Source organism: Mauremys mutica, chromosome 19, assembly GCF_020497125.1.
Source record: "Mauremys mutica isolate MM-2020 ecotype Southern chromosome 19, ASM2049712v1, whole genome shotgun sequence".
In the NCBI taxonomy this organism is placed as follows: domain Eukaryota; kingdom Metazoa; phylum Chordata; order Testudines; family Geoemydidae; genus Mauremys; species Mauremys mutica.
The window spans coordinates 25,852,083-25,866,474 of NC_059090.1; the positions used below are offsets into that span (position 1 = coordinate 25,852,083).

General features: G+C 51.0%; 1 protein-coding gene across 8 annotated transcripts in view; it reads left to right on the top strand.

The window, feature by feature from the left end:
• The window catches only part of SMG6 (SMG6 nonsense mediated mRNA decay factor), a 143,250-nt gene that overhangs the window by 84,728 nt on the left and 44,130 nt on the right, over positions 1–14,392 (top strand). For all 8 annotated transcript variants that reach the window (XM_044994260.1, XM_044994256.1, XM_044994257.1 and 5 more), the window contains exon 13: positions 4,524–4,725. In XM_044994260.1, coding sequence (XP_044850195.1) covers positions 4,524–4,725 — 202 coding nt within the window. The remainder of the gene's footprint in view (positions 1–4,523; positions 4,726–14,392) is intronic.

Consider the following 14,392-nt stretch of genomic DNA (forward strand, 5'->3'; position numbering starts at 1 on the left):
GAGTCAAAGGAAGGGCCAAGGGTGAGGTAAGTTCTCCATCCCAGGGCGTCTTTCTAATGGGTCTGTTACGGGGTGGGCGAGGTTCTGTGGCCTGCAGTGTGCAGGTCGGATGCGATGATCAGGACGGTCTCTTCTGGCTTTAAAGTTATGAGGGTGGCTCTAGCTGGGGCTTGTGCAGGGGATTCTCTAGCCTGGGATATGACCGAGGCCAGACTAGGTGGTGAGAACGGGCCCTGCTGGCCTTAACACCTGTGAATCTAGCTCTGAGACCCTCAAGAGTTTCTGCCCTTTCCAGATGCTCTATGTTTCCATGAGTTACCTGCCGTAGCTGTCAGCTCGAGAGAGCCCAGGTGAAGGGGACATCCCCTCTGGGACTGCAGGGGCCCTTCAGTGCCCTCAGCAGCTGTGCCCCTGCAGTTAGGGGCAGGGTTGATGAGTGGCCCTTAGGAGAAGCGAATACTTCACATGCCTACAGAGGAATTGCTTTTATTCTGGTTTCCCCTGGGCTGGAATGGGGCTTGGAGGCAAGGAAGACGCCTGGTGGGGTAGTGGGACTTTGGTGCACAGACGTGGAGAGCCTGGTGCCCTCTTGGATTGAGCTTTCTCAGCCTCCTGTTTTGGGCTGGTTTCCTCTGTCTGCCTTGCTGGGGCTTGCTTGCCTGCTGCGTTCAGCCTCTTTGAGCTCTGCTTGCCCCAGGAGCAGAAAGGCCCGAGTGATTTGCCATCTGTCCCGCGGCTCGGGAGCACAGTGCAGGGTTTCTCACACTGCACTCTGGGTTTGTTGTGCAGCTGTGGAGTTTGAATGTGAGTGTTTAAACAAGCTGGTATTACTCAGGAAATGGCCACCTCCACAGGCTTGGAACATGGGGTCATTGTACTTGCATGAATCACCAGGCCGCCTGCTCCCCCTGTGAAGATGGTGGCTTACGTGAAAGCACTGCACAGCTTTGGCCCTGTCCAGGGGGACTCAGCGAGTGTCGGGCTGCGCCTGCCACAGAGTTGTTAGCAAGAGCTGCCTGTTCCTGCCCTTCTGGAGGCAGTAGGCCTGGCTGTTGTGATTGCACAAGTCCAGCCCTAACCCTCGTCGTGGGAGTTCGTTTGGCCCCTGGGTGCCCTTGTCCATGCACATGAGCTGTGTTCGCTCCATCCCCTGTCGCCCTGCCGCTGGGCTACATTCAGCCTGGGTTCTGAGACAGCAGAAAGTGAGTTAACTCTTCGTTTTCCCTGTTCTTATGGGTGTAAATGTGTCTGTGGGGAAGAGAATGAACCCAACTTGTGAGGAGAGACGTTGGGCTAACCCTCGCTTGGCTTCCTCCATTAGAAGCCTGGAGAGCTTTGTTCTGTTTACCTGGGAACTGTGCACTCCAGGGCTCGGTGTCAGCAATTCTGCAGAGCCCTCTGCAAAGGCTCCACAAAGAGGCCTGTTACAACTCAGGTATTGTGTACGTACAGCATGTGCGGAGGGTTGGATCTCTGAGTATCTGTGCACAGAAATGCCGTGAATCACAGCAATCCAATCAAGGTGATACAAGCCAGCCAAACCTAGAAACCACCTCTGGACCCTGGGGGCCGAAGGAGAAAGCACCTGGCCAGGTTCCCAAGGATTGCACGTCCCTCCATCATCTCCCTCCAGGACGGTCTCCTAAGGGCTCAGGCAATGAACTTCCTGATTCTTTGGCCATCACCTGGACCTGGTGCTGGGTGTGTGGAGCCTGGAGAACTACCCAATCCCGTAGTTTCGTACATGCCGACACACAGGAAGGAGGCCACTGCACAGGATTCTGTCAGATGCACTCCCAGCTAAATCCCTGTCATTGTGTGTCAGAGCTGGAAACCAGGGTGAAAACAGCAAAGGAAAAGCACTTCTCGCTCCATCCTTATTGCCAAGGTCCCATGCACTCACAGCCGCTTCACACCTAATGGATGCAACCCAGCCCCTGCTCTGAATTACACAGCAGCCGGGTCGATAGCTCATGACAAAATTGCCCCAACCGTCAGTTTGATTGAGGGGACCGTAAAGTGGAAATCTGACACCTACCATGGAAAGGCCGGATCTGCTGAGCCATTGCGAAACTGGGGGGAGCAGGGAGGATGCTGCGGAGCAGTGGCAGCAACTCCTGTCCCAGTGGAAGGTCTGGGGGGCTTGCACTGGAATAGGGGGCTGGAAGGGTAAACTCCTCATCAGTGGGGCTGGAGCACTAGCGACCACGGAGGGAGGGTGCTGTGCAGAGCTGCTAAGCCTACAGGAGGGGAACGCCCCAGCTCTGCCATTTGGGAGATTAGCGAGCTCTCTTAAATGCAGTAATGTGAGTTATGTGACCGTTTGTATGGCCTGGGGATGGGGTTGGACGCTGAGCCTGTCGGGGGGCCAAAGGCCACGAATGTCACGTCAGGAGTGTTTCTGCAGCGGGTTGCTATGCCTCTGCCTTCCCTCCCTGCCATCTGCCCAGTCCTCCCCAACTGGCATGGAGCACTCCCTGCTGGGTGTCCTGCCCCTCCTCAGCCATAGGTCTCTGCCACCAGCACCCTGTCGGCCCTGTCCCAGCCCCTGGTCTGGGACTGCTCCCCTGGCACCCTGTGTCATCCATGCCCCCCACCCCTGCTGGAAAGGGGGCACTCCCTGGCCGTGTCCCCAGCCGATCTGCAGCTGTTCTCGCTGCTCATCCCGGTGTGGAGCAGCCCGCTCAGTCTGAGGGCCAGGAGTGCTATGTGACCAGACCCATGCAGCAGGGCACTGGGGGAGGGCTGAGCCTTTCAACCCCTGCGTGTCTCCCATGGGCAGAGCTCACGTTGGAGGTGGCCCAGAGCAGCCCTATCACATCCGGTGCTTGTCTCTGCAGCCTGGGCTGAAGGATAAACTATCAGAGCTGTGGGGCAGTGGATCATTCCTCTTATTATTTTCTTCTTTGCAGATAGGGGTCGTGGAAAGTTCAGTTCCTTTTAACCCTCACAGCTCTGTTTATTTTCCAGCTGGTAGCACAAATGCAGTGTTTCCCATTACATCACAAAGGGCCTCGGACAGATCCCTCCGAAAAACGTGTTGCAACTGTTTATTTTTTTCCATATTTAAACAGTTCTGACAGCCAGACCTGGCCGAGCCAAGTGATGGAGCTTTGTGAATGAGCCCAGCTCCTGGTGTCTGTGCACAGAGGGCTTCGAAGGCCCTCTTCTCCTCCGCAGCATGTTTGCCGGGGCCGGCTCAGGGATGTGGGCGACTCTGTGTTACACGTGTGCTGATTATGTGCTGGGCTTTGATTAATGGCAGCTCATTCCGTCCAGCTCCCAGGACGCTCTTGAAAACAAGATGTTTCATTTCAGTGCACTTTCCTGGTACATTGATTGCCATAAATAAACGAGTGCAGACTCTGTCCACCTGGAGCAGTTCACGGAGCAGGGGGCCTGCTCTAGCCCCTTGGCTGCCTCTGGCTGTTGAGACAGTCCCATCCCCCCAGCATTGGTCTCTGTCCTGCACCTCACAGTTCATCAAGGAGGCACAGATGGGCACAGCACAAGGCTGCTGTCTGGGACCCAAAGGCGTGGGGAGCCCAGCTCAGCGTGCTGCTTTCCCTTCCCCATCTCCCTGCACTTCTCCGGCCTCGATCTAAAATCCCTGCTTGCTCTCCCAGAAGAAACCCTTGTGTGAAATAATGAAGAAGTCGCAGTTGGTTGTGAGCTTGTAGCTGTGCGGTTGTTCTGCTGCCTGAGTGTGTCACTGTGCCCCACCTCGACCCTCGGGGCACTGGGCTCCAGCTGCCCTCAGAGGAGAGCAGAGGCTACAGGCAGCTGCTGAAGCTGCTCGGGGCTCTGTGTTGACACTGGGCTCTGCGTGTCACTGGTGCTCGAAGAAGGTGTCACACCACACAGGCAGCTTTGCTCCAAAGTGTTGAAATTGTGACCAGAAATGAAACAAGGTGTAACGTCGAGTGACTGGCATTTAAAGACAAAGCCCCCGAGGTCCCGCATGGCCACAGCATGTGATGGCAGATAGTGACCTGGGCTCTGTCTGCTCTTTGCGAGACACAAATAGGGCCCTGGCGACATTCGCTTCTAGAAGAGGCTGGAGAAAATAGGCTGTGTCCCAGGGCTGGAGCTGTGGCTGCAGTAGAGTAGAGGAGGCTGCCCAGACGGAACATGGAGCATTACTCCTCTCTGGAGTAAGCTGGATTATTTTCAGCATCACCTGGGGCTTTGGTGGGGCAGATGCTTCCCCATGTCTCTGTACCAGGTTGGGCTTGCAGGGGGGGCGGTTATCCTGGGAGCTTCCTGGTCCGCAGTAGAGGAGTAAGGGGGGTTTTTGACTGTCCTCATCTGCAGAGGGGGGAGAGGGCTTGTGTTAGCAAGTGCTGAGCTCACTGCACGGGGTAGAACCCTCTGTGCAGTTGGGAGCCCATGGGGCTGCACTCCTACCCTGAAGGGTATGTGCTGGGAGGTGCGTCTTGCCTCATCTCACCTCCCTGATATTTGCTGTGATGATGCAGAGAACATGCCAGAATTGCTCACATCTCTTCCCCTCATTCTCCCAGGGTCTCAGTGGATGTGTGGGCGACACTGGCCGACTTCTGTAACATACTGACCACAGTGAATCAGTCGGAGGTGCCGTTGTACAAGGACCCCGATGATGACCTTTCCCTGCTCAGCCTGGAAGAGGATCGGCTCCTTTCAGGCTTTGTCCCCCTGCTGGTCGCCCCCCAGGAGCCCTGCTACGTGGAGAAAACCTCGGACAAGGTCAGCACTAGGCCAAATATCCCCCCTTGATTCCTCCAGACTTTTATTCTTGGGAAGTTTTCTGTGCAAACGGAACACGATTAAGTCATTGAGAAGGGTGTTAAGGGAAAATATCGACCTTTTAGCCGCTGACATCCAGCTCTGTGTCATGAAAACCCCTCTCAACTTCCTCTGGTGTGTGTGTGTGCTCGCTGGCATGTTGTATATACGATCATTTCCTCACTTGTTTAAATAGTGCAGCTTGTGTTGGCAGCGCTCTCACTCCACTCCAAATGGTTTGCATCATGCTGAAAGCACCCTCCCCCTCCCCCGGCCACAAAACTCTGTGCTAGGAAAGCAGCCAGGGCTTTTTTCCTTCTCTAAAGAGGAGAGTGATAAATAGGTGACTAGAGAGAAGCAGACACCATGTGTTAACGTACAAAAGGCTTTTAGGAATATAAAGCATTCCCTGCTGCCCGCGCTCTATTTTCCTTTCTTTGCGCTAGGAGCCCGGTCTAGCCTGAACTTTCCTCGGCTGTTGGTTTTTAGACTAATGAAATCAGCTCCCTTGTTGATGTGGGGCGTAGGTTCCATTCTCTGCCACCGCCCGGCCAGGGGGGATGTGGGGGCTGTGGCTGAGAAGGTGCCTGCACTGGCCACGTGCACTCCTGCTGGGGGTGGAGAGGGGAGAGTGACACTGAGCTTGGGGACCACACGGGGCAGGGCAGGAATGAGGAGTGGAGCTTGTCAGTCCCCTGTGTGTGTTGCCTGGGTGAGCCCTTCAGGGCAGCATCCCAGAGCTGGAGCTGTCACTCTCACAGGAGGATGTTGTGATGTTTCCCTGAGCAGAGAGGACTCTAGGAAGAGAAGTGGAGCTGCTGGGACCAAGTCTGTAAGAAAGGTGGGTAAGCTGGGGCTGGCCAGAGATGTGCATTTCCAGGTGTCACTTCTCCATGACCTGTTCCTGAACTGACCGTGAGAAATCTGGGACCCTCGTGAGAAGGGGAACCTGAGAGGTGCTAATTTCGGTTTCATTTCCCTGTCTGTCCCACTGCCACTTGTAACGCTGCACTGGGGCAGAGGGGAGAATGCAGTCACTGTCCCTGTTTCAAGAAGCACCTGCCTTCAGGAAGAGGGGCTTTGGGGGCGTGTTCCTGGGGTTTAAAATAGCAGCCCTGCAGTCGCTATTTCTTTCCCCCAGGGAAGCTGGCTTGTGTTGGTGGCCTTGCAGACTGGCTTGGGCTTGGTTCCTCTGGGCAAGAGAAGGCAGTCTGACTCTGTCCATACAGTCAGCACTGATGACAGGCCCTTAGCATCAAACCCAAGACAGGAACGGCAGACAGCCAGACAGGGTTATCTGGCCAGAGAGCACAATGTACCTGCTGTGTCAGCATTCCCTGGACTTGGCCATTTCCCACTGTGCACCAGAGGCATTTGGAGTACCCTCCCCAAATACTGACATGCTCAAAGCATTTGTCCCTTAGCCCTCAGTGAACTGCAGAGCAGCCACAGAGCTGAGGTTTTCTCCCTTCTTGGTCCCCAGTGTGGGATGTAAGAGAACTGGGGGGGGGGAAACGAGGGAGGGACATGTCTTGCACAGCAATGCAGCATCCACCCAAATAGCCTGGGTTTTCTAGGTTGTTGGTAGAGAATGTGAAACTGCCCCTCTCAGTACTGAATTCTCACACCTTGCTGCTTAGGAAATGTCTCTTTGTTTCCTTTGCAGCCAGTTCTTCACAGCCCCCTGTTTCATTTGCACAGGTGTTAAACACATTGCCGTGTTCCGCAGACTCTGCATGTGACAGTCATTTTACCTAAACACAGCAAATACCTAGGAAGAGAGAGAGATTTGGATTTTAGCCCTTCTCTGATAATACCTGAGATTGGACTGCAAGTCTTTGGGGCAGGGTCTGTGGTTTTATCTTAAATAATAAATTCTGAGCATTGCGATTGCCAGTTTTTCTGTTCATTCCCTCAGTCCCATTCTGTGGTAGAGTGCTGCAGTCCATCAGAGCCTCTTCACAGCCAGCACTTCTCAGCGGGTCACTGGACATTTGGCCTCCATCTTGCTGTGGATGAACATGTTCCACACCTTTCATTGCTGGGAGGCTCTGCGGTGGGATTCATGCCGGAACCAGCATGATCATAGAATATCAGAGTTGGAAGGGACCTCAGGAGGTCATCTAGTCCAAACCCCTGCTCAAAGCAGGACCACTCCCCAGACAGATTTTTGCCCGAGAACCCTAAATGGCCCCTTCAAGGATTGAACTCACAACCCTGGGTTTAGCAAGCCAATGCTCAAACCACTGAGCTCTCCCTCCCCACTAGATTTTTCTGTCTTCTCATGCACTACCATTGAAGTTGTCACCTTTTCCCCGTATAAAGCCAGCTTATCACCGGCTCAAGCTCCCCCATAAGTGTTAGTTCCGGGCTGAGCATCGCATGGTGATGTTTTAATTGGTTGTGTGTTGGGCAAATACCTGCTGAAACACACTCTTGTATGCAGGACTTGTGCAGTGGACTTCAGTAACGCATACCAATCAACTGCAGTCTACATAACCAGCAAAGTGAGGCTTCATACTGTGCCTACAGGTTCACAGACTATGGGCATCTTGTCAGGGCCTGTCCCCCTTCCCTGGGAGCTGGTCCCGTGCCCATAGCATCAGGCTCTTACCTAGCTTTGCTCCCCAGGGCAAGTGCTGAGTAGGATGGTGTGGTGGAGTGAGGCTGCTGGCAGAGGGGAAGGTAAAGAATGAGGGTTTCATCTGTGCCTGCATGGTGCTGGTGGTGGGGGCTTCCAGTGGCCAACATTGGATTGCACTGAAAACAGAGCCCATCTGCTCTGTGCACTAGGGGCGTTCTCCCGGGAGTCTTGGGCATCTGATGGTTTCTTCCACGCTCACTGGCCACTGATTGCAAGAGGGCTCCTCTGGAGTTGGTGGTAAGGCTGTGACTGGGCTGTGGAACTCCCAGGTCGGGAGAACGGCCCGGAGAGCGCCTGTGTGGTGATTCTGGAGACTTGTTTGGATGCTCATCATCACGCAGTGTGCGTCCATTCCTACTAACTCTGCATAGGCTGGGCACGCAGAGGAAGAGCTCTAGCAGCTCAGCCTGTCATTTACATTTGAAACATGTACCTGTGGGAGCCCCAGCCAGAGAGATGTGGAAGAGAAAGTGTTAATGTCCCTTCCCACAATAAATGTCTGTGAATGGGGGGTCCTGAAACCTGAGCCTCTCTCTCTCCTCCCCCAGCCTTGACACATGTTAATAAAAGGTTTTTAAATACCAATAAAAAGGCAACAGCCCCAGTTCACTGGGGTCCGGGGCCCTGTGTCCTGGGGAAGGCCCTTCACAAATGTGGTTTTTGCATTTTCACGTTTTTGGCTGGTGAATAAGATTGAGGAGAAATGCTCCTTCCCCCGATAACAATACAGTGAGACGCAGGATCAGCAGTGTGTGGATTAAAACCAGACGGTGAATGATTAATACACTTGCTTATGGGGCTAGTCACTACGGCTCCCTCCACTGAAACAAAAAGGAGCCTTTCTCTGTACACGTGCTCATAGGAGCATGCTCTTTGTACGTGTGTGGTGAACTCATTCACCACTGGCAGGACCCCAAGTGCTCTGCCTCCTGCATGGTCCTGGAAAGGCGGCAAATCCCTGGCATGTGTCTCTGAATGAGACACTGCAGTCTAGGGATTGGCCCATGCACGGTGGGGTGTCACTCCCGCAGCTACGCAGCCCATTTAGTGTTTCACACTTGCCATATTCCCTACTTGACGAAGGCTCAGCTGCCCGCTATGTGCATGGGCCCCTGCTGTGGGAATGGCCAAACGGTTGGTCCCAAACCTGGTTCCATTAAGGGCCTTTGTTTCTCTTTGAAAAGCACAAGCCTCTTTTCTCTGGTTCCAGGCCCTGGTATGTTTTCTGAACTATTAATCTCTCTCTAATCTGGCTCATATGTTCTGGGTTTCCATAACTGCTGGCCACTGCATTGGCCTCTCAGGAGCTCTCTCTGTTAGGCTTGGGCTAACGTTAGCCCATTTAGCTAGCAGAGCGTTGAGATGCTTCTTAGCAAGATACAGTTTTCTAAAGACTTTCAGCTCTTTTCTGTGTGAAGTAGAGTAACTGTCTGCCCCGAACGAGAGCCCCCGCAGAAGGGCCAGAGGACTAGGCATTGGAATGCCTCGTGAAAACCTAGGTCCTGGCCTTCCTGAGATGACAGATCTGTGGCTAATCTCCTGAAAGCCTCCTGGAACAGAGGCAGGGACATTTACCGTCCTGAGAGTGGCTCTGAAGCTTGTTGTCTTGAGCTAAAAGAAAAGCAGCAGGAGGAAGTTCCCATGGGGTGGTTGGTAGAGCAATGTGGGTAAGGAGTATAAAGGCTTTGGGCTCAGTTTGGCCACCCGTATGTGGAGCAGCACTTTACTCCACGAGTAATCTCGTTGATGGCAGTAGGGCTTCTCTCAGAGCAAGGTGCTGCCCACCAGGAGTAAGGGTGGCAGAAGTGGGCCCTCTGTGAGGGGCAGCCTCATCCCAAACAGGAAAGAGAACCCGGAGGCAAAGCAACGTACCTGCTTCCCAGCACCCCGAGGTGCTGTGTCTGTGCCGAGCCACGCTGGAAGGCTTGCTCAGCCCATGAGCAAGGGGCTTGCAGTTCACGTCAGTGGGGAGGAGGGAAGCAGTGAGAAAGAACCCTAGAGTGGAGGAGTCCAAGGAGATCTCTGTCTGCCTTGCTTTCCAAACAAGCGTTGACAGAGCCCTGCCAAAAGCAGCTACATGGCAGCAGCTGGTAGCCCATAGGCTATGGAATTAAACATTGAAACGCTTGCAGACCAATCACTAAACTCCACTTTGACCTCGTCCTTCCCTTTCATGTGGTATCTTTGGATCATAAAGGGCACTGATGCTGAGTTACAATCAACGTCAGAAGCTGATGTCACTGGGAATAGAGAAGAAACTGGGTTTCACCCGCTGAGAAGGTAACATGCAGAGTGTTGCCTGGCTTGAATTCTTGATCTTAGTATCTGCGTTTCCCCTGAACCTTGTGTGCCAGTGATTGTTCAGATACCCCGTGTGTCACTCAGACATTCTGAATTTGCCAGACACCATTGACATCCTTTGTTTGTGATGGGAGGTCTCCCAGTCCACCCATCTCCCCGGCCCAGTGTGGCAGATGGAGGACAGGCTGACTGACCTCTGAGCTGTGCTTGTGGTCAGTCCTGCTGGAGCGTCCTCGCGACCCTTGTTGCCCTCAGCCAGACTCGGCCCGGCTGTGTGCCAGAGGGATTCTGAGCAGCTCTCATTTCATCTGGCCGGCTATTTGCTGCTTAAACACAGCAACATTTGAGCATATTTTTAAAACTCTGTTTTATTGTGGCTGAAGATAAAGGTAACTTGGTGCAAACAAGCTGTAGTATTGCATGAGGACACTAAATGCAGCCCTGGAGAAATCTGCAATGTGGAATAATAGTTCAAGCTCTTAAAAAAATGGGGGAGGGGGGGAATTCTGCCATAAATCTAGTGAGTGGAATCAGAGGGAAATGATCCCATCTGGAAAACTCCAGCGCTGGTGCTGCTGAAGGCTTAAGGAGCGATGCAGATCGCAAAGAGAAAACCCTGCAGTCTGAGGATGACAGGCTCCTTAATTGATGTCCATTGCAGCTGGTACTCTGCCAGTTTATGTTGGCCATGTTCCAGCGTGCTGTAATTTTGGAGCCAGGTGTGAAGCGTTTCTGTTCTGTCTTGTTCCCAAGCACCTACAGAAGCCTCACGCATCTCTCTTGAGGCTGCAGCCATGTAGGAAACAGCTGTACAGGTATAGGTGGAAGGAAATGTCACAGCTGGGTTGGGAATGCTCCCCCACACCTTGCCTGAGGTCTGGGTTTGAGAGGAGGGGGCACCCCCCTCTGGCTACACCAGGCTAAGGGAATGTAGCCAATGTCATAGAGGCCCATCTGTCTGGCTGTCTGTCGATCAGGCACTCTCAATAGCAGTGGGAGTCCGGGAGAGACACAGGTCAGCAGTCTCCCTCAGCAAAAGACATTCCTCCATGATATGCATTAGCCAGCAGAATAGCAAATTCTAACAGGAGGGATTCCTAGAGGGTAAGGCCAGAAGGGACCACTGGGATCATGTATTCTGCCCTCCTGTCGAACAGGCTGTGGGACTCCCTGAATGAATGCCTGTTTGAAATAGAGCAGATCTTTTAGGAAAAAAATCCAATCTTGATTTTAAAATGATAAATGAGGGAGAATCTAACATTACGCTTGGTAAATTGGTCCAGTTGTCAAATACCCTCACGTAGGATGAATAAAAATCAACTTTTAAAAACATTAAAAAAACAGATTTTTTAAATTTAAATTAAATACATTTTCTTTTTAAAAATAAACCTTTTGAAAATGACATTTGGAAAAGCCTAAATTTACTATAATCTGTTAAAATAATTGTAATTAAATAAAACAAATTAAGCAATGCATATTTGTAGCTGAAGTTTAAAGAAAGTCAGACCACTGAACTGATGTAAGTCTCTGGCTAAGCTGGAAACCAGAGTTTGTTGAAGTGCCAATTCTACAGGTGCAGAGAGAATATCTACCTTATTTCAGTTTATTCAACTACCGTACTTTAGTTCAATGACTAGTTTCTCAAAGCCCAGGAATGGGTTGGGAGTTGAAAAAGCGGGAAAGCTGGTTTTCCTCTCCCAATCTGTGAATAAAATGTGAGGTGAGAGGATGAGAACTAGTAAGTCTACAGTCTTGAAGGACATGAGACTAGAAACTGTCAGTTCACTTAACTACAGGGAAATAGTTCCTTTGGTTAATAAAATCTGTTAGTTTTAAATGCAACACAAGTTTTGACAAACTATTTTTTTTCTTATGTCTCCTTCACGTTTAAAGTAGTTTTATGTAACTATTTAAAAAATGCTGGGTTTGTGCATTTGAATGCAACTGTTGAATTGAATTCTAATTTCCATCCAAATAATTATGACACAAGTCATAAGTAAAAAAATGAGTCACCAGCTCGTAAATAGGAAATGCATCATTCACCATATTCTAACATCATAAAAAAAGTAAAAAATAAGAATCTGAATAAATGTGCGTCAAGCTAGATAATTGCTTAAATAAATGTGTATAGATACAGTGTATCCTCCTGGTTAGCAAAAAGGAGTACCACATTTAGTGGAAAGGTTATATTTCGTTGCAAATCAACATATTTTAATGGTTACTAACCAGTGAGAATCAACCTTTCTTTAGGAAAAGAACTAAAAAGAACAAATGCAAACCAAGATTAAAATAGATATTTAAATAAAGGTTTGCCTGCTTGCTGATTTAAATCATTATTAAAATTGGTGATTTAAGTCACTTTGATTTAAATCAATCCACCCTGACCTCACTGTTAAAAATTTGCACAATTCTTACTTGTCTGAATTTGTCTAGCTTCAGTTTCCAGCCATTAGATCCTGTTATCCCTTTGTCTGGTAGAGTGAAAAGCCCACTATTACCAAAGTTCTGTTCCACAAATAGGCACTTGCAGACTATGAACAAGTCATCCCTTAACCTTCTCTTAGTTAAATTGAATAGATTGACCTCCTGTCACTGGACAAGTCTACGCTACAGCGCTACATCGGTGCAGCTGCACCACTGTAGCAGATCTGGTGAAGACGTGCTATGCCAACGGGAGAGTGCTCTGCCATCAGCATAATTACTCCATCTCGGCAAGAAGTGGCTCTCCCGCCACCATAGCACTGGTATGGACAGTGCAAAGCTTGCATGGCTCGGGGGGAGGGGTTCTTTCAGACACCTGAGCGATGGAAGTTAGATAGATTTAAGCAGTACTGTAGACCTGCCCACTATAAGGCATGTTTTCCAATCCATTAATCATTTTCATGGCTCTTCTCTGAATCCTCTCCAAATTTTTCAGCATCCGTCTTGATTCTTACATTGAGGACACCAGGGTTGGCCACAGTATTTCGGTAACAAGTGCCAAATACCAAGGTAATATTACCTTTCTGCTCCCGCTTGATCTTCCCCTGTTTACATAGCCCAGGATGGCATTAGCTCTTTGGACCACTGCATCACACTGGGAGCTCTTGTTCAGATGGTTTCTATCATGAGCCCTACGTCCCTTTCAGAGTCACCATTTTCCAAAACATCATCCCCCATCCTGTGAGACCGGCACATGGGTCCTAGATGTATAATGGAACATTTGGCAGTATTGAAACAGTATTGTTTCCTTTCACCCATTTTATCAAGCTCTGTATTAGTGACCTGCCTCCATTATTTACTACATAAATCTTCGTGTCGTCTGCAGACTTCATCAGTCGTTAGTTTATGTTTCCTTCCAAATCATTGATAAAAATGTTAAACAGTGCAGGGCCAAGAGCCAATTGCTGTGGGATCCCACTGGAAATGCCCACTCAGTGGTGATTCCCTGTTTACCATCATGTTCTGAGACCTGTTGATTAGCCAACTGAGAGTCCATTTAATGTGTGCTGAGAGCTGCTGTTCACTGCAGGTGTGGTATATTCAGGAGCTTGAAGCCTTTCGTCTTAGCTCAGCCAGCCATGCAGAAGATCTGTGGGGATGGCTGCCTGCCCGCTGACACACAGCAATGGTATCGAAATGTGGGCTAGGCATCAAACACGGGGCAGAACGCCAGTGCAAAAATCCTTGCCCTGCCCCAGACTTGCCCTCTCCCAGGGGATGCAGAGTATTATGCCTCAGGGGCCAGAAGCTGGCGAAGGAAATGCTGTTTGATTCAGTGCTCTTGGGTACACCCTGACTCCTGCTGCAGTGTAGCTTTCTTGCCCTGCAGTCTGAGGGAGCTGGGAGTGTGAGAGCCAGAGCCTCTGGACATCGTGTGGGACCAGCTGACTCCATCTGTGTGTTAGGAGCCAGCCCTGCATGTTCAGGGGTGTTCTGGAGGCACTCTGTGTGAGAGTGTCCTTTGAATTCTGACAGGTCTGCCCATCTCTCCCCCGCCAGGAGACACTCCTCTCCAGGAAGCCCCATCTCTGAAGTGAGCAAGAATAGCTGGCATCCCATGGCACTGTAGGAGGTGAAAGTACCTCGTCACTGGAAACAGTTTCCTTTCAGAATTCATCCCTCCTGGCACAGATGGGGGCCTGGTGCATCGGGTACGAGGGGCACATCTTCCATAGGGGGAAGTAGAGTCCTTCCTGCTTGTGGGCCTGGTCTGAGCCTAGCCTGAATTATGGGCAGCCTTGCACTGCCCTGGGATTGCAGAGCACCTTGTGCAGTAACTGGGAGGACCCAGGCTATGTCTTTGGCTGTCACTTCAGGGTGCAGTGGAGGGGAGGTGGGAGTGCACAGGGATTGGGGGATAGGAGCAAGTGCTCCGGAAAACAGGCACAGTAAATAACTTCGGCTGTCACTGCTATGAGTGTGGCCAAACATTTTCCTGAGACACACTGACATCCACCTCCCCTGCCTTCACCCACCCATCTCCTGTCCCAGCCTCCCCCTGCTGTGCTGTGAAGTAGACAGTCTGGATACTACTCACTTGCGCCAACATCCGTGCAGTCCCATTGCCAATGCTCTGTTCTAGCCCCATTGCACTGACTCCATGTTAGAGGTGAGGGGCTTCTTTCCAGCATTGACTGGAGGTATGGCATGACCATCAATGGAAAGCCTAGATGCTCACATTAAGTGTTCCTGGTGACAAAG